General features: G+C 39.2%; 1 protein-coding gene across 1 annotated transcript; it reads right to left on the bottom strand.

The window, feature by feature from the left end:
* Positions 1–1,328: 1,328 nt before the first annotated feature.
* Positions 1,329–10,776, bottom strand: smg8 (SMG8 nonsense mediated mRNA decay factor). Its single transcript, XM_061963035.1, has 5 exons — positions 10,114–10,776; positions 3,367–4,270; positions 3,165–3,310; positions 2,211–3,092; positions 1,329–2,132 (listed from the first exon to the last, which is right to left on the bottom strand). Exons 1-5 carry the CDS (start codon positions 10,735–10,737, stop codon positions 1,926–1,928), a joined length of 2,763 nt encoding a protein of 920 aa, XP_061819019.1. The 5' UTR covers positions 10,738–10,776; the 3' UTR covers positions 1,329–1,925.
* Between the last annotated feature and the right edge of the window lie 8,424 nt (positions 10,777–19,200).

The following is a 19,200-nucleotide window of genomic DNA, read 5'->3' as shown; positions in this document are numbered from 1 at the left end:
GGATGTGATATATGACATCTATTACATTGTTGGATGTGATATATGACATCTATTACATTGTTGGATGTGATATATGACATCTATTACATTGTTGGATGTGATATATGACATCTATTACGTTGTTGGATGTGATATATGACATCTATTAGGTTGTTGGATGTGATATATGACATCTATTACGTTGTTGGATGTGATATATGACATCTATTAGGTTGTTGGATGTGATATATGACATCTATTACGTTGTTGGATGTGATATATGACATCTATTACGTTGTTGGATGTGATATATGACATCTATTAGGTTGTTGGATGTGATATATGACATCTATTACGTTGTTGGATGTGATATATGACATCTATTAGGTTGTTGGATGTGATATATGACATCTATTAGGTTGTTGGATGTGATATATGACATCTATTAGGTTGTTGGATGTGATATATGACATCTATTAGATTGTTGGATGTGATATATGACATCTATTATGTTGTTGGATGTGATATATGACATCTATTAGGTTGTTGGATGTGATATATGACATCTATTAGGTTGTTGGATGTGATATATGACATCTATTAGGTTGTTGGATGTAATATATGACATCTATTACATTGTTGGATGTGATATATGACATCTATTACGTTGTTGGATGTGATATATGACATCTATTAGGTTGTTGGATGTGATATATGACATCTATTAGGTTGTTGGATGTGATATATGACATCTATTAGGTTGTTGGATGTGATATATGACATCTATTAGGTTGTTGGATGTGATATATGACATCTATTATGTTGTTGGATGTGATATATGACATCTATTAGGTTGTTGGATGTGATATATGACATCTATTAGGTTGTTGGATGTGATATATGACATCTATTACGTTGTTGGATGTGATATATGACATCTATTAGGTTGTTGGATGTGATATATGACATCTATTAGGTTGTTGGATGTGATATATGACATCTATTAGGTTGTTGGATGTGATATATGACATCTATTACATTGTTGGATGTGATATATGACATCTATTACATTGTTGGATGTGATATATGACATCTATTACATTGTTGGATGTGATATATGACATCTATTACATTGTTGTATGTGATATATGACATCTATTAGGTTGTTGGATGTGATATATGACATCTATTACATTGTTGTATGTGATATATGACATCTATTAGGTTGTTGGATGTGATATATGACATTATTGGACAAATGCACAATTAGTGTATCAGGCCTATAGTGTTAGTAAAAGGGATATAGTGGACAAACAGCTCATTAGCATTAAAGATACAGACACACTAAATGGTGTTCATAGTAAGGTTTATTATCTAAATGTTAACACAATTGTAGGAGCTATATTTAGAATGTATAAACTATAGTGTAATGTTGGAAAAAACTCACCCACACCGTTATGGTTGGAATCCTGGCAAAAATTAACATTTACATTGGTGGCCAAAGTACTTTGATGTACTTTCTCAAACTGGCTCAAGTTTCCTGATCTTCTTCTTCTTGAGGTCCCATGTTATTAACCGCCCTCTGCTGGCCGTTTGTCAAAACGCATGTCACACTACAAATTTTGCTCTGAAGTCAGAGGGTGGACTGTGTGTCCTTCTGAAGAGTCGTATACACGCACATCAAATACTGTAGTACTGTGGTACCTCAACTTACGACTACCTTGCGATATGAGCCGTCTTCTTATGCTTTAAATTGCGAGCACGCCTTGAGTTACGAGTATTTCCACCGTTGGTTGGAGGAATATTTCTAACGGTTATAGGGACCGTTGAAATATTGTTGTTGTTCCTAACTAACTGACAGGAGGTTTTCAGAGTTGCCACGATCAAGACATGAATCTTAAAGTCATGTGCTCAAAAACTGCAGGAGAGTTTTGTCCGGGACGGCTTCATTGAGGGTTGGCCGTGGTGGCTTTAAGGATCCCTCGCAGCACCTTGTAGTTGTTGAGGGGCTGGTTCTCCTTGGGGGGGTAGCAGGGTCCGAGCTCAGTGGCGTAGGCGAAAGGGAAGCGCAGCACCCAGAAGCTGTCGGGTGGCAACACCAAATCGGTCTGCTCGGGATGGAAAAGCGGACACGGGGACGGACCTGGCTGGACCTGCAAAGAGTTTAGGATTAATTCTGATGAGTTGTTCTTTAAATGTGTTGACAACTGAGGAGTGTTGGTTTGTGTTACCTGAGGATTGAGGGTCACTTCTAGCGGAGCCTCTGGTACCACGATAAAAAGGCGCATCAGCTGAGCAAAGTGAGGCTTCACGCCGCGGCCCTGAGAGGGCGACGGGATGTACAGCGGCATGTCGGTGTTCAGCACCCTGCTGGCGGGGTCCTTGGCACCACCCGGGCCAAGCACCTTCACAACCTTATCAGGACCGGAGCTGATGAAGCGTCTCCCCCTGCCATCTTCGTACTCGAACCCCACGAAGGCCCGCGCTGTATCATCCCTCCTGCGGCCCCTGCCGAGACTCCCGACGTTCCCCCGCTTGCTTACGAGGGTCTTATTGGGGACCGGCCATGAGGAGGCGCCCCCGTCCAAAGCCTCCAGGACGGCCTCCTCGTCAGTGCGGGAGCGGATCACCAAGTCCCACGGCAGGAGGAAGGAAGAGCCGGGGAGGAAGCCCGGTTGTTCTAGACCCGAGTGGCAGTTGTACAACTTGGCCGGGCCCAGCTTGACCAGGGACCAGCTGGAGAACTTGGGCAGCAGGCCCTTAGGGCAACCCGAGTGCATCATACCTGGGAGGTACTCCACAGTGGAGGGCTGGCGGTCCGCGAGGCTCGGGCGCTTCTGCTGGACTTGGCTTTCAGCTGCCTCCCCGTCGCCGTAAGGACCCAGACTGTCTGTGGACTGGCCCAGGCTGAGGGCCAAGCTCAGGCTGGTGTCTCCGGGAGTGTGGCTCTGGGCAGTGCTAGGCTCCCTCAGCTGTTCTGCGTCACCTGCCCCGGACGCTTCGTTAGCGGGGCGCTGGACCTGGTTGCTGGCTGGGGCCGGGTCGGGAGTACTCGGCTGGAAGATAGGAAAGTTGATCCTCTCCAGCTTACTGCAACATTTGTCCTCCAGTAACTACAAAAGGGAACCAGGGTTAGAAGTACAAATGCAAATACATCTTCAAGCCCTGGAAGAAGGATTCCAGACCTGGTAAAAGTCATAATTTGCTGCCTGTATGTCAAATGGATCCTCGCGTGGCGTCTGCTTCCTTCCACAGTTGCAGGAGCTGGTGTAGCGCCCCCTGCTGTTGTGGCTAAGAATGGGCGGGTTGTGATCCACGTCCGTCTTCTCCCCTGCAGACATCACAGGTAAATAAAAGAAAAATGTGTCCTCGGTCTAAGATGCTCACCTGGCTGCGGCAGAAGGTGGAACTTATGTACGCAGTGTTGGTCGGAGAGGCTACGCTCCTCACACAGTTGGTGTCCGTTGCTCCAGAACTTATAGCAGTCCTCGTGAAGCTGCAGGGCGTAGCGCTGGAACGCCACGCCGCGGGCGTGCTGGCTGTAGACCCGCAGCGCCTGCGTCAGCTGGTTCTTGTGTACGGTGGTGGTGTAGTTGTGGGGTAGGTTGGACTGGTAGGCGCTGTGGGCCAAAGGCAGCGCCTTCTGGCATCGGTTCTCTGAGAACTTGGTGTCCGCGTCCAGGAAAGCGTCCAGCACCTTCAGCTGGCTCTGCACTTTCGCCGCCATCTCCACGTCGTCCTCCTCCTCGGCGCCGCCCACGAGGACTTGGTGGAGTCTTAAGGCGACCTGGGCCCACTTGCAGTAGGTCGGCAGCTCAAAGTGCGAGGGCTGAGGGTTGCGTCCGACGCTGTCGTCAAAGCCTTTCTTGGTCAACACCAACTCCACGTGCTGCCACAGGAACTCCTTCAGGCTACAGTCCACCAGCTGACCGCCCGCCGACGCCCCAAACAGGTCCACGCCAGAGCCAGATTGGCGGACCAAGCGCCGCATCTGCTGGTACCGCTTAGGCCCGGTCAGCTGCGTGCTGGAATCCTGCTCGCACAGGATGCAGTTGGACCGCAGCTGGCCCAACAGGGAGCCCACGGGGTCCTCGTCGGCGGCCGGCGCCACGTAGACGAACGCCTGGTTGGCGGGCACGGTGAACAGGCAGTTGCTGCTCTGATTGGTCAGGACTCGACTTTTGCGGAAGATGCGGTAGATTTGGTCCTCCAGGGCGTGCTGCAGGCGCCTTCTGGGGGAGTGCTTCTTAGGCTTGTCGGAGCTAGAACCTGACTCGGAACCGTTTGACACCTTAAAAGGAACAAAATCATAACAGGTTTGTTTAATATATACCGTATTTTTCGGAGTATAAGTCGCACCTGCCGAAAATGCATAATAAAGAAGGAAAAAAACATATATAAATCGCACTGGAGCCCGGCCAAACTATGAAAAAAACTGCGACTTATAGTCCGAAAAATACGGTACTGTATCTATACTAGGGACGTGCCGATCAGTATCAGACAATTTTCTTGAAAAAGTACAAACACCGATCCCCTCTGGCTGACACTGTATCCATTCTTAGTCCCCCGGCTGACAAGCGGCTAGCTGTGTATGTCCATACACAGTGTGGAGCCGCTCCCCTACGCTAATAATAATCACCTCTGTTACGGCAAATAAGCTGCGGTTCTTACCATCTTGATCACTGGAGGACGATGCTAAACATGCTACACAACAGAAGAAAATTAGCGGAAAATTTGACGGGCCCGCTATCTGTGCCCCGGACCTCTGGCCGGGGGTCGCCGGAAGCCGCCGTACTTTGAAGATGGCGCCGAGCAGTGACGTGCAGTCACTAGAGGCAGGTGAGGCGGGGCCTCACCTGCCATCATGGAAAGAAAAAAAAATGTAAAAAAAAAAACAAAAAAATTAAATTGTTATATGTATCCAGTGATTATACTATAAAGTTATTTTCCATTTAATTTCACCAGTTTTAGATTATTTTTATTCAAAATCGCTGAATTTTCACATTTGCCGTTCAAATACTGAAGAGACGGTGTGGTGAACAGCAGCCAGTTGAGGCACGTCACTCAGTGCCTCAACATGGATTGCGCAATGACTCGGCTAACTGCTGGCCTGCTGTGCAGTGAGACCGTATTGCTATATGAACGATATTATACATTTCCATAGTTTAGTTAGCTGAGGTATATAGTGTACAGTGTATTTTGTCAACAACTGTATGTGTGTAAAGTATTTCTTGTGCTGAGCGATCATAAAACGGCTGCAAAAGACGCACTGGCTGAGGCTCCAGTAGCCCCGCCTCCTGCACCCCCGCCGTAGAATTGTTATATCAACTAAAGCCCACACTTAAACTTTCCACGTGCAAGATTGAATCTGTTTAAAAAAAATATTTCATAAGAAGCCAAAAAGTGCAAAAACAATAATGTTGGTGTTGGAGGAGTTGTGAATGACTGCAGGGACACAACATTAGATACGGCGTTAGGGACGGCGTGGCGCAGTGGAAGAGTGGCTGTGCGCAACCCGAGGGTCCCTGGTTCAATCCCCACCTAGTACCAACCTCGTCATGTCCGTTGTGTCCTGAGCAAGACACTTCACCCTTGCTCCTGATGGGTGCTGGTTAGCGCCTTGCATGGCAGCTCCCTCCATCAGTGTGTGAATGGGTAAATGTGGAAGTAGTGTCAAAGCGCTTTGAGTACCTTGAAGGTAGAAAAGCGCTATACAAGTACAACCCATTTATCATTTATACACCTGTAGACTGCAGGTGTACCTAATTCACAACTCCTCCAACACGAACATTATTGTTTTTGCACTTTTTGGCTTCTTATTAAATAACTTTTGTAACCTATTTTTATGGGCTTTCCTCTTTGTGATGTTAAGTTCCTGTTATGCGCTGTTATACAGTATATGCCTTGAGCTCTTATTTTGAAGGCGCTAAGAGCGGAAGTGATGTCACGTGGCGGAGGTTTTTGAAAGAAGGTAAATAAAGTGGTCCTCGTGTAAACTGGAGCCTCCGTGTTTGTTATTTTGTAGTTTCATACAGTATAGGCGACATTTATAAACCCTCGGTTACACTTTTTTAAATAGATTCAATCTTGCACGTGGAAAGTTTAAGTGAGGGCTTTAGTTGCGGCGCATGGACTTAATTTCTAAGTAAAGGTAAGACCATAATAACGTTTTTTTTTATTAAATGTGCTTTTTTGTGTGCTACAGTTTGTATGTGTAAAGTTAAAGTTAAGTTAAAGTACCAATGATTGTCACACACACACACACTAGGTGTGGTGAAATTTGTCCTCTGCTTTTGACCCATCCCCTTGATCACCCCCTGGGAGGTGAGGGGAGCAGTGGGCAGCAGCGGTGGCCGCGCCCGGGAATAATTTTTGGTGATTTAACCCCCAATTCCAAGCCTTGATGCTGAGTGCCAAGCAGGGAAGAATGCTGGTATGAGCTTTTAAACATAACCCGTTAACTGCTGCCAATCAAATGGTGAATAAGATACTCTTTACGGTTCATATGTTTGTAAATCTGACTGTGATGACGTCAGTGCCTCACCAGCCATCAACCTCACCGCACGTCACTGGCGCCGAGTGTCAGAATCCGTGAGTTTTAGGTGGAACTGTACAAAAAGGGCTACAGCGCTAGCCAAAGACGTTAGCATGTTTACACTTAGCATGTCTCACATTTCAAGAAACACTGCTGTATGGCTGCGGAAATAGAGGGGAAAAAAATTTAACATTTGAATAAAAAGTTAGCATGCTACCGTTAGCACACTAAGAGTTAACAGCTGTCACATACCAAGTTATATGACTCGAGGTTAAACGTTTGCAAAATTAGCTCACACTTTAATGCTAGCATGCTAACGTTAACATGCTAACAGCTGTAGCAGGCCCATAATAAGTGCTTAGAAGCACATTACAGCAAAAAGTAAGCAGTTATTAACAAGAAATTAATAAGTACCGTATTTTTCGGACTACAAGTCGCAGTTTTTTTCATAGTTTGGCCGGGGGTGCGACCTATACTCAGGGGCCACTTATGTGTGAAATTATTAACACATTACCGTAAAATATCAAATAATATTATTTATCTCATTCACGTAAGAGACTAGACGTATAAGATTTCATGGGTTTTAGCGATTAGGAGTGACAGATTGTTTGGTAAGCGTATAGCATGTTCTATATGTTATAGTTATTTGAATGACTCTTACCATAATATGTTACGTTAACATACCAGTTGGTTATTTATGCCTCATATAACGTACACTTATTCAGCCTGTTGTTCACTATTCTTTATTTATTTTAAATTGCCCTTCAAATGTCTATTCTTGGTGTTGGCTTTTATCAAATAAATTTCCCCAAAAAATGCGACTTATACTCCAGTGCGACTTATATATGTTTTTTTTTTCCTTCTTTAAGATGCATTTTCGGCCGGAGCTACTTATACTCCGAAAAATACGGTAGATCAATAATATTTAGCGAGAAGATAATATAACAACTTTTGGTATGTCAGCATTGTCACAGTCAGTACACGACACTAAGAGGAGGGTCGGATTGATCCATAAATTGGTCGAGGTCGATACCAAGGGTTATATCAGTATATGATAGATACTAGAGTGATTAGGTCGATATATATATTTTTTTAATGTTTGAGTTGTTTTTGTTCATGTTTACAAAATGAGGTAGTAATTCCCTGGACACAGGAGGACTTTGGGGGCAAAAACCAAAGGATTTAGAATAGTAGTTTTTACTTTTGTTTAGTTATTGTGTACTATTGACTTTGTTTTCATCAAACAATTGTATGTAATAGAGAATAAGGAACTGGTTTAAATATTGTGTTGATATTGTTACACCGTCAGTAGCACTCACTCGGGCTGGGGGATAAAAGGATATCAATATCCAAAACCAGTGAAGTTGGCACGTTGTGTAAATGGTAAATAAAAACAGAATACAATGATTTGCTAATCCTTTTCAACCTATATTCAATTGAATAGACTGGAAAACTTTGTTCTTTTTTTGCGAATATTAGCTCAATTGGAATTTGATGCCTGCAACATGTTTCAAAAAAGCTGGCACAAGTGGCAAAAAAGACTGAGAAAGTTGAGGAATGCTCATCAAACACTTATTTGGAACATCCCACAGGTGAAGAGGCAAATTGGGAACAGGTGGGTGCCATGATTGGGTATAAAAGCAGCTTCCATGAAATGCTCAGTCATTCACAAACAAGGATGGGGTGAGGGTCACCACTTTGTCAACAAATGCGTGAGCAAATTGTCGAACAGTTTAAGAACAACATTTCTCAACCAGCTATTGCAAGGAATTTAGGGATTTCACCATCTACGGTCCATAATATCATCAAAGGGTTCAGAGAATCTGGAGAAATCACTGCACGTAAGCGATGATATTACGGACCTTCGATCCCTCAGGCGGTACTGCATCAAAAAAAGACATCAGTGTGTAAAGGATATCACCACATGGGCTCAGGAACACTTCAGAAAACCACTGTCAGTAACTACAGTTGGTCGCTACATCTGTAAGTGCAAGTTAAAACTCTACTATGCAAAGCAAAAGCCATTTATCAACAACACCCAGATACGCCGCCGGCTTCGCTGGACCCAAGCTCATCTAAGATGGACTGATGCAAAGTGGTAAAGTGTTCTGTGGTCTGACGAGTCCACATTTCAAATTGTTTTTGGAAACTGCGGACGTCGTGTCCTCCGGACCGAAGAGGGAAATAATTGTTATGGGCGCAAAGTTGAAAAGCCAGCATCTGTGATGGTATGGGGGTGTATTAGTGCCCAAGACATGGGTAACTTACACATCTGTGAAGGCACCATTAATGCTGTAAGGTACATACAGGTTTTGGAGCAACATATTTTGCCATCCAAGCAACATTATAATGGACGCCCCTGCTTATTTCAGCAAGACAATGCCAAGCCACATGTTGCAACAGCGTGGCTTCATAGTAAAAGAGTGCGGGTACTAGACTGGCCTGACCAATTGGAAAATATGTGTCGCATTACGAAGCCTAAAATACCACAACGGAAACCCCAGGACTGTTGAACAACTTAAGCTGTACATCAAGCAAGAATGGGAAATAATTCCACCTGGAAAGCGTCAAAAATGTGTCTCCTCAGTTCCCAAAACGTTTACTGAGTGTTGTTAAAAGGAAAGGCCACGTAACACAGTGGTAAATATGCCCCTGTGACAACTTTTTTTTTGCATTGTGTTGCTGCCATTAAATTCTAAGTTAATGATTATTTGCAACAACAACAAAAAAGTTTCTCAGTTGGAACAGTAAATATCTTGTCTTTGCAGTCTATTCAATTGAATATAGGTTGATAAGAATTTACAAATCATTGTATTCTGTTTTTATTTACCATTTACACAACTTGCCAACTTGACTGGTTTTGGGTTTCTATATATATATATTTATATATATATATTTATTAGAGATGTCCGATAATATCGGCCGATAAATGCTTTAAAATGTAATATCGGAAATTATCGGTATCGTTTTTTTTATTATCGGCATCGTTTTTTTGTTTTTGTTTTTGTTTTTATTAAATCAACATAAAAAACACAAGATACACTTACAATGAGTGCACCAACCCAAAAAAACCTCCCTAACCCATTCACACTCATTCACACAAAAGGGTTGTTTCCTTCTGTTATTAATATTCTGGTTCCTACATTATACATCAATATGGATCAATACAGTCTGCAAGGGATACAGTGCGTAAGCACACATGATTGTGCGTGCTGCTGGTCCACTAATAGTACTAACCTTTAACAGTTAATTTGACTCATTTTCATTAATTACTAAATTCTATGTAACTGTTTTTATATTGTTTTACATTCTTTTGTATTCAAGAAAATGTTTTTAATTTATATATCTAGTTTTTTTTTTTAAATGACCTTATCTTCACCATACCTGGTTGTCCAAATTAGGCATAATAATGTGTTAATTCCACGACTGTATATATCGGTATCGGTTGATATCGGTATCGGTAATTAGAGTTGGACAATACCGGATATCGGCAAAAAAGCCATTATATATATATATATATATATATATATATATATATATATATATATATATATATATATATATATATATATATATACATAGTGTTATGAATACTGAACCTTGAGAGTTCCGTTCATCTGGAAGATGAAGAGAAGTCTTGGAGGACATGGCCGACAGTTCAACTTCCACTCTTTTGACACCGGGCAGTCCTTGATGGCCGCCCGGATAAGGGGCAGCACCTTCTGCCGCAGGGCGTCCAAAGCTCGGAAGAGTCGGTCGTAGGTGACATCGAAGGTGTGGTTGGGGTGGACGAGCAGGAGGACATGGCACACGGAGAACATGTACAGCAGGTGGAGGCAGTGCTGCCTATCCAGACCCTTCCAGAAGTCGTGCGAGTCGGCGTGACCGGCCCCGGCGCTCAGAGTCCGGCAGGCCCGCAGCAGTTGGCCGCTGTCGCACACGGAAGTGAGCAGCAGGTACAAGACTCGGTTGTCGTGGCTGTAGAAAGCCTGAATGCCGCCGCCATCATCATCATCATCCGGCCCGCCGAACACCGAGAAGATGTGCTTGTCCGCCACGTTGTTGACCAGCGACTCTTTCAGCGCGCCCACCTGCATGTTGCTTTTCCCGAAGATGCCCACCACGCACAAGCCGTCGTCCCGGTGCTCGGCGTCCTCCCGCACGGCGGCTCGCAGGAGCGCCTCCATGCCCGCAGCCGTCGTGGCCATGTTGGCTTCCTTCATCTTGGAGCCAGAAAGAACACAAGCAGGGGAATCAAAATAGTGACGTACCGTCTGTACATCCGGGTTCTCAAAGTAAAATGTCTGATTGGATACACCATAGAAAGTTCCTCTTCATTTAGTACACATTTTTTTCTCATAATCATGACTTTTTATGTCATAATTACGGGTTTCTTATGTCATAATTTCGATTTTTTTTTTTCTAATGTCATGATTTCGATTTTTGTTTTTATCTCATAATCATGACTTTTTATGTCATAACTACGGGTTTCTTATGTCATAATTTCGATTTTTTTTCTAATGTCATGATTTCGATTTTTGTTTTTATCTCATAATCATTACTTTTTATGTCATAATTACGGGTTTCTTATGTCAGAATTTCGATTTTTTTTTTTCTAATGTCATGATTTCGATTTTTGTTTTTATCTCATAATCATGACTTTTTATGTCATAATTACAGGTTTCTTATGTCATAATTTCGATTTTTTTTCTAATGTCATGATTTCGATTTTTGTTTTTCTCTCATAATCATTACTTTTTATGTCATAATTACGGGTTTCTTATGTCATAATTTCGATTTTTTTTTTTTTTCTAATGTCATGATTTCGATTTTTGTTTTTCTCTCATAATCATGACTTTTTATGTCATAATTACGGGTTTCTTATGTCATAATTTCGATTTTTTTTTTCTAATGTCATGATTTCGATTTTTGTTTTTATCTTATAATCATGACTTTTTATGTCATAATTACGGGTTTCTTATGTCATAATTTCGATTTTTTTTTTTCTAATGTCATGATTTCGATTTTTGTTTTTATCTCATAATCATTACTTTTTATGTCATAATTACGGGTTTCTTATGTCATAATTTCGATTTTTGTTCTAATGTCATGATTTCGATTTTTGTTTTTATCTCATAATCATGACTTTTTATGTCATAAGTACGGGTTTCTTATGTCATAATTTCGATTTTTTTTTCTAATGTCATGATTTCGATTTTTCTTTTTATCTTATAATCATGACTTTTTATGTCATAATTACGGGTTTCTTATGTCATAATTTCGATTTTTTTTTTCTATTGTCATGATTTCGATTTTTGTTTTTATCTCATAATCATTACTTTTTATGTCATAATTACGGGTTTCTTATGTCATAATTTCGATTTTTTTTTTCTAATGTCATGATTTCGGTTTTTGTTTTTATCTCATAATCATTACTTTTTATGTCATAATTACGGGTTTATTATGTCATAATTTCGATTTTTTTTTCTAATGTCATGATTTCGATTTTTTTTTAAAAATCTCATAATCATGACTTTCCATCCATCCATTTTCTACCGCTTATTCCCTTTGGGGTCGCGGGGGGCGCTGGAGCCTATCTCAGCTACAATCGGGCGGAAGGCGGGGTACACCCTGGACAAGTCGCCACCTCATCGCAGGGCCAACACAGATAGACAGACAACATAATTACGGGTTTCTTATGTCATAATTTCGATTTTTTTTCTAATGTCATGATTTCGATTTTTGTTTTTATCTCATAATCATGACTTTTTATGTCATAATTACGGGTTTCTTATGTCATAATTTCGATTTTTTTTTTTCTAATGTCATGATTTCGATTTTTGTTTTTATCTCATAATCATTACTTTTTATGTCATAATTACGGGTTTCTTATGTCATAATTTCGATTTTTGTTCTAATGTCATGATTTCGATTTTTGTTTTTATCTCATAATCATGACTTTTTATGTCATAAGTACGGGTTTCTTATGTCATAATTTCGATTTTTTTTTTTCTAATGTCATGATTTCGATTTTTCTTTTTATCTTATAATCATGACTTTTTATGTCATAATTACGGGTTTCTTATGTCATAATTTCGATTTTTTTTTTCTATTGTCATGATTTCGATTTTTGTTTTTATCTCAAAATCATTACTTTTTATGTCATAATTACGGGTTTCTTATGTCATAATTTCGATTTTTTTTTTCTAATGTCATGATTTCGGTTTTTGTTTTTATCTCATAATCATTACTTTTTATGTCATAATTACGGGTTTATTATGTCATAATTTCGATTTTTTTTTTCTAATGTCATGATTTCGATTTTTAAAAAAAAATCTCATAATCATGACTTTTTATGTCATAATTACGGGTTTCTTATGTCATAATTTCGATTTTTTTTCTAATGTCATGATTTCGATTTTTGTTTTTATCTCATAATCATGACTTTTTATGTCATAATTACGGGTTTCTTATGTCATAATTTCGATTTTTTTTTTTTTCTAATGTCATGATTTCGATTTTTGTTTTTATCTCATAATCATGATTACGGGTTTCTTATGTTATAATTTCGATTTTTTTTTTTTTCTATTGTCATGATTTCGATTGTAGTTTTTATCTCATAATCATGACTTTTTATGTCATGATTACGGGTTTCTTATGTAATAATTGTCGTGGTATGGGTTTTAATGATCAGACAAACAATGTGTTTATTCCGACCAGCCTCAGTCTCGCACAGGATTCAATGTGTCACAACATCAATCGTCATACGTAACATCCGGTCGGGGACATCCTGTATGCTATATCAAAATAAAGGCATAACAGATAACACCACATCTCCCTTTCTAGAAAACTAAACAGACTGTAACAATTACAGCTGTATGTCAGATAATGTAAAATCTGTAAACCTTTGCATGAAATATAACGTGTATTCACTCAAAATGGAATAACGCACGCCTAAGACTTCTCAAGAAAAATAACAAAAGCAAACATAGTCAGGCAATATATTTGGAGGCAAATAGTGTAACCATCAGAACACAAAACATTCACCAGTCTTACTTATTTCACATCGTTTTTTTCCCTTTCACTTTTTTTTTCCACATTTGTTTCTCTCCCCCCCTCCCACAGTTCACAACTCCAGTCTAGCATAGGATTCAATGTGTCACAACATCAAGCGTCATTACGTAATATCCGGTCGGTGACATCCTGTATGCTAGATCAAAATAAAGGCATAACAGAAAACACCACAATAATTTCGATTTTTTTTTTTTTTAAATTTATTTTAATGTCATAATTTCGATGTGTGTTTTTATCTCATAATCATGACTTTTTATGTCATAATTACGGGTTTCCTAGGTCAATAATTTCGATTTTTTTTTTTTTCTAATGTCATAATTTTAATGTGTGTTTTTAATTTCATAATTATGACTTTTTAATCTCAGAATGGATACTTGTTTTACCTCATAATTTCGATATTTACTCGTATAATTATGACTATCTCATAATTTCGATCCATCTCATATTTTTTTAAATCTCATAATTCTGACTTTCTTAATACAATTTCTACTTTTTATTTTATGACTTTTATCTCATAATTTCGAGCCATCTCATAATATTTTTTTAAATCTCATAATTATGACTTTCTTAATATAATTTATACTGTTTATTTTATGACTTTATTATAATTTCGACTTTCTTATCTCATAATTTCGATTTTTTTTTTTTATGTCACAATTTCAGATTTGTAATCTCATAATTATTATTTTCTTATCTCATAATTTTGATTTTTAATCTCGTAATTTGAATTTTTAATCTCATAGCTATGACTTTATTCTCATAATTTTCTATTTTTATTGCAAAATTTCGACTTTTTGTCTTTTATTTCATAATTTTTTATTTTAATACTACAATAATAACTTTATATCTCATAATTACGACTTTTTATCTCATAGGTATGACTTTTCTAATAATTTCCAAATTTTAGCTCTTGATTGCAACTTTTTATCTCATAATTTCTCATTTTTATCTCATAATTTCTCATTTTTATCTCATAATTTCTCATTTTTATCTCATAATTATGACTTTCATATCTTATAATTTCATTTTTTTCATCGCATAATTTTTATTTTTCATCTTATATTTTTGATTTACAGTATCTTATCATTTCGATTTATTTCATAATTTCAACTTTTTATCTCGAATGCAGCTGGGATACGCTCCAGCGACCCGAGCCATCCCGAGAAGTTACATCTATCCACAAAATGGATGGATGTAACTTTTTATCTCAGAATCATGACTCTCTTTTCACATGATTTAGATTTTTTTAATCTCTTATAATTACGACATTTTATCTCATAATTTCCGATTTTTCTCACATAATTACGACTTTTTATATCATAATTATGACTTTTTTATCTCATCATTTCTACCTTTTATATCATAATTATGAAAGACTATAAAAATGAGACCCATTACCTCCCTGCTTAGCACTCAGCATCAAGGGTTGGAATTGGGGGTTAAATCACCAAAATGATTCCCGGGCGCAGCTACCGCTGCTGCTCACTGCTCCCCTCACCTCCCAGGGGGTGATCAAGGGTGATGGGTCAAATGCAGAGGATAATTTCACCGCACCTAGTGTGTGTGTGCAAATCATTGGCACAGGCCCGGCCCTAACCAATCTGGCGCCCTAGGCAAGATTTTAGGTGGCGCCCCCCCACATCGGCAGTGAAGTGTATATACTCACAAGAAACCGGATAGCTTTGTCTTTTACCTTTTTTTTACTTAAAGAAAGCAAATTAACAATCAGAATAGTTAACAAGATTAAAGAAAATATGAATAAATAAATGAATGCAAAAATGAATATATGAAATACAATATTTTTTACATACATATTGCTTAATTAACATTAATGATGTGCACTTTAACAACTAGGCTTACAACTATACCTAATATATAAAGGGGTGGAAAAGTGACTATTACCTGCAGGGCAAACATTAGCTAACCAGAAGGCAATAACAATGTAAACAAAAAACACCTGCTTAAAAGATCTAATACAAATGTCCCTGAGGTATGTAAGGTGTGAGTACTGTAATTACCTAACGTTACATTATTATTTTCCATAACAATTTAGCCCCCTCCACAATATTAACCCGACGTTAAAACAGAACTAGCTATTTATTGATTAGCAATTGCCGAATCATGTAACATTAGCTTAATGCTAAAAAGCCAGGTTACTATCACATTCTGTAACAGACAAATAATTTCATGTAGGCTAACGTTACCTACCTGCTACCTCTGTCTTTTTCTCGTTTCTCCTCCTCTTCTTTTCTCTTTTTTTCTTCCCTGGGCACCTGACAGTTTTGGCCGTTTTGACATCTTGTGTTGATTTTTTGATGTGGTGACGTCCAAAAAGAGTCATGATACGGGAAGGGAGGGGGCGCACCGTGCGGGGGGGGGGGGGGGGGGGGGGGGGGGGGGGCGTAATGTTGTAACAAATAATATTTCTATTATATAGGCTTTACTTTACATTTTAATTAACGTGGGATTATTTTTTGTATTTAGAAATAATAGTACCAACTTTTTTTTTTTTTTCTCCAACATTTGTGGCACTGGCGTGGCGCCCCCTGATGGACGGCGCCCTTAGCATTTGCCTATACGGCCTATGCCACGGGCCGGCCCTGCATTGGCACTTTAACTCAACTTTTTATCTCATAATTACGACTTTTATATCATAATGATGACTTTTTATCTCACAATTATGACTTTTTTAATCTCATAATTATGACTTTCTTATCTCATAATTACTACTTTTTTGAAAATCTCATAAATGTAACTTTTTATGTCATAATTTCGTTGTATTTCTTATAATTTTGATTGTTGTCTCATAATTTCTAATTTTCATCCCAGACTTGTAGACTTAGACTTAGACTTAGACTTAGACTTCCTTTTTATTGTCATTCAAATTTGAACTTTACAGTACAGATAAGAACGAAATTTCGTTACATAAGCTCATGGTAGTGCAGGATAAAAAAGCAATAAGGTGCATATATAAATAAATAAATAAATAGGTTACTGTACAGATAAATATATTGCACTTTTCCACATGCATCCACGTTTATGGATGTATGTTATATTGTCTTTTTTATTCCAGCGGGTTAATCCATTTTGGGGGGAGTTGAGGGGATGATTTAATTATGATGCGTTCAAGAGTCTTACAGCCTGAGGGAAGAAGCTGTTACAGAACCTGGAGGTTCTGCTTCGGAGGCTGCGGAACCTCTTTATGACTTGTCTCGTAATTTTTACTTTTTATCTTATAATGTCCTATTGTATATATCACCATTTCCCGTTTTTAGACTTAGACTTAGACAAACTTTAATGATCCACAAGGGAAATTGTTCCACACAGTATAGCTCAGTTTCAAAGGATGGAAAGGATAATGCAGGTATAGACTAAAAATGTACAATAGTAGCACTATAAAATATAACATATATGTACTATATACAGTATATAATATATATTGATATATTATATTATATTACAGTTATATAATATATACATACTTGTCAACCTTGAGACCTCCGATTTCGGGAGGTGGGGGCTGGGGGCGTGGTCGTGGGTGGTGCAGGGGGTTGTTGGGGGCATGGTTAAGAGGGGAGGAGTATATTGACAGCTAGAATACACCAAGTCAAGTATTTCATACATATGCATATATATATATATATATATATATATATATATATATATATATATATATATATATATATATATATATATATATATATATATATATATACATATACAGGTAAAAGCCAGTAAATTAGAATATTTTGAAAAACTTGATTTATTTCAGTAATTGCATTCAAAAGGTGTAACTTGTACATTATATTTATTCATTGCACACAGACTGATGCATTCAAATGTGTATTTCATTTAATTTTGATGATTTGAAGTGGCAACAAATGAAAATCCAAAATTCCGTGTGTCACAAAATTAGAATATTACTTAAGGCTAATACAAAAAAGGGATTTTTAGAAATGTTGGCCAACTGAAAAGTATGAAAATGAAAAATATGAGCATGTACAATACTCAATACTTGGTTGGAGCTCCTTTTGCCTCAATTACTGCGTTAATGCGGCGTGGCATGGAGTCGATGAGTTTCTGGCACTGCTCAGGTGTTATGAGAGCCCAGGTTGCTCTGATAGTGGCCTTCAACTCTTCTGCGTTTTTGGGTCTGGCATTCTGCATCTTCCTTTTCACAATACCCCACAGATTTTCTATGGGGCTAAGGTCAGGGGAGTTGGCGGGCCAATTTAGAACAGAAATACCATGGTCCGTAAACCAGGCACGGGTAGATTTTGCGCTGTGTGCAGGCGCCAAGTCCTGTTGGAACTTGAAATCTCCATCTCCATAGAGCAGGTCAGCAGCAGGAAGCATGAAGTGCTCTAAAACTTGCTGGTAGACGGCTGCGTTGACCCTGGATCTCAGGAAACAGAGTGGACCGACACCAGCAGATGACATGGCACCCCAAACCATCACTGATGGTGGAAACTTTACACTAGACTTCAGGCAACGTGGATCCTGTGCCTCTCCTGTCTTCCTCCAGACTCTGGGACCTCGATTTCCAAAGGAAATGCAAAATTTGCATGGTTGGGTGATGGTTTGGGGTGCCATGTCATCTGCTGGTGTCGGTCCACTCTGTTTCCTGAGATCCAGGGTCAACGCAGCCGTCTACCAGCAAGTTTTAGAGCACTTCATGCTTCCTGCTGCTGACCTGCTCTATGGAGATGGAGATTTCAAGTTCCAACAGGACTTGGCGCCTGCACACAGCGCAAAATCTACCCGTGCCTGGTTTACGGACAATGGTATTTCTGTTCTAAATTGGCCCGCCAACTCCCCTGACCTTAGCCCCATAGAAAATCTGTGGGGTATTGTGAAAAGGAAGATGCAGAATGCCAGACCCAAAAACGCAGAAGAGTTGAAGGCCACTATCAGAGCAACCTGGGCTCTCATAACACCTGAGCAGTGCCAGAAACTCATCGACTCCATGCCACGCCGCATTATAAATGATAAATGATAAATGGGTTGTACTTGTATAGCGCTTTTCTACCTTCAAGGTACTCAAAGCGCTTTGACACTACTTCCACATTTACCCATTCACACACACATTCACACACTGATGGAGGGAGCTGCCATGCAAGGCGCTAACCAGCACCCATCAGGAGCAAGGGTGAAGTGTCTTGCTCAGGACACAACGGACATGACGAGGTTGGTACTAGGTGGGGATTGAACCAGGGACCCTCGGGTCGCGCACGGCCACTCTCCCACTGCGCCACGCCGTCCCCATTAACGCAGTAATTGAGGCAAAAGGAGCTCCAACCAAGTATTGAGTATTGTACATGCTCATATTTTTCATTTTCATACTTTTCAGTTGGCCAACATTTCTAAAAATCCCTTTTTTGTATTAGCCTTAAGTAATATTCTAATTTTGTGACACACGGAATTTTGGATTTTCATTTGTTGCCACTTCAAATCATCAAAATTAAATGAAATAAACATTTGAATGCATCAGTCTGTGTGCAATGAATAAATATAATGTACAAGTTACACCTTTTGAATGCAATTACTGAAATAAATCAAGTTTTTCAAAATATTCTAATTTACTGGCTTTTACCTGTATATATATTTATATA

The sequence above is a fragment of the Nerophis lumbriciformis genome, linkage group LG09, assembly GCF_033978685.3.
Source record: "Nerophis lumbriciformis linkage group LG09, RoL_Nlum_v2.1, whole genome shotgun sequence".
Classification (NCBI taxonomy): Eukaryota; Metazoa; Chordata; class Actinopteri; order Syngnathiformes; family Syngnathidae; genus Nerophis; species Nerophis lumbriciformis.
The sequence above is the reverse complement of the archived record's forward strand: the minus strand, read 5'-3'. Positions and strand labels throughout refer to the sequence as shown.